At 63.2% G+C, this 1,017-nt stretch overlaps 1 protein-coding gene across 1 annotated transcript in view; it reads left to right on the top strand.

Moving 5' to 3' along the window:
- Positions 1-355, top strand: part of LOC113488628 (feather keratin-like) — a 1,673-nt gene extending 1,318 nt beyond the window's left edge. Inside the window, exon 2 of the mRNA XM_026863908.1 lies at positions 4-355. Coding sequence (XP_026719709.1) covers positions 4-318 — 315 coding nt within the window. The 3' untranslated portion in view covers positions 319-355. The remainder of the gene's footprint in view (positions 1-3) is intronic.
- Positions 356-1,017: the final 662 nt, after the last annotated feature.

The following is a 1,017-nucleotide window of genomic DNA, read 5'->3' as shown; positions in this document are numbered from 1 at the left end:
CAGCCCATCGCTGAGAGCTGCAACGAGCTGTGCGCCCGGCAGTGCCCCGACTCGTCGGCCTTCATCCAGCCGCCCCCCGTCGTCGTCACCTTCCCCGGCCCCATCCTCAGCTCCTTCCCCCAGCAAGCCGTGGTGGGCTCGTCCGGAGCCCCCGCCTTTGGGGGCAACCTGGGGCTGGGGGGCCTCTATGGCGCCGGGGCCACGCTGGGCTCAGGGGGCCTCTGCACCTTTGGCAGACCCTACGCTTCTCCTGCCTGCAGCCCTTGTGCCCTGCCCCGCTACAGCAGGAAGCTCTGGGACACCTGTGGGCCCTGCTAGACCCAGCCCAGCCCCAGGCACTGGCCCCAGCCCAATCGCCAACACCACCCCCATGCAGGGCTGAGCTGGCGGGCACGAGGCGCTGAGCAGTGCTGAGCAGCTGCAGCCGAGCCAACACCTTCTCCTGCCCTCCCTTCTCCTCCTGGCCATTGGATGGGGCAGGATCTGGACCTGAAGGGTTCTGTGAGGCTGCAGGGCCAAGTCCTTGGGATCTGGAATGCTGCACCAAGGGGGCATCCAGAGTAAGAAAGCATGCTCTGGAGAATATCCCTCTGACTGCCTCAACACATGGCACCAGCCTCTCTGGTCTTGCCCAAGATCTCCCTGGCAGCCTCTCCTGCCCTTCTGGGCATAATAAAGTTTTCCTGCATCCAAGTCATGTCTCACTCCTTCCTTGTCCCAAGCTAGGGAGAGCCTGGGGGCAGGTGCCCAGCAGTTGTGGGAGGGTAAATGCTGGTCCTGAGTTGACCAGTTGAGGTGAGGGTGGATGTTGCTGGGAGAGGGAGGATGTCAGGAGAAGAGAGCCCTGTGGTGGGGCTTGCTGGAGCCTGGGAAAGGACAAAGGGCAGGACAGGTCCTGGCAGTGATCCTTTGCCTCATCTTCTGAGCCTGGGAGTGGCACCAACTCCTGCTGCTCCACTGATTCTGGGTGATACCTTGGACTGGGGAGCTCCTGAGTTACCTCTAGGACCCCAGGGC

The sequence above is a fragment of the Athene cunicularia genome, assembly GCF_003259725.1.
Source record: "Athene cunicularia isolate RWA chromosome 25 unlocalized genomic scaffold, athCun1 chr25_part1, whole genome shotgun sequence".
Classification (NCBI taxonomy): Eukaryota; Metazoa; Chordata; class Aves; order Strigiformes; family Strigidae; genus Athene; species Athene cunicularia.
Note: the sequence above shows the minus strand (reverse complement) of the source record. Positions and strands in the feature narration are given on the sequence as shown.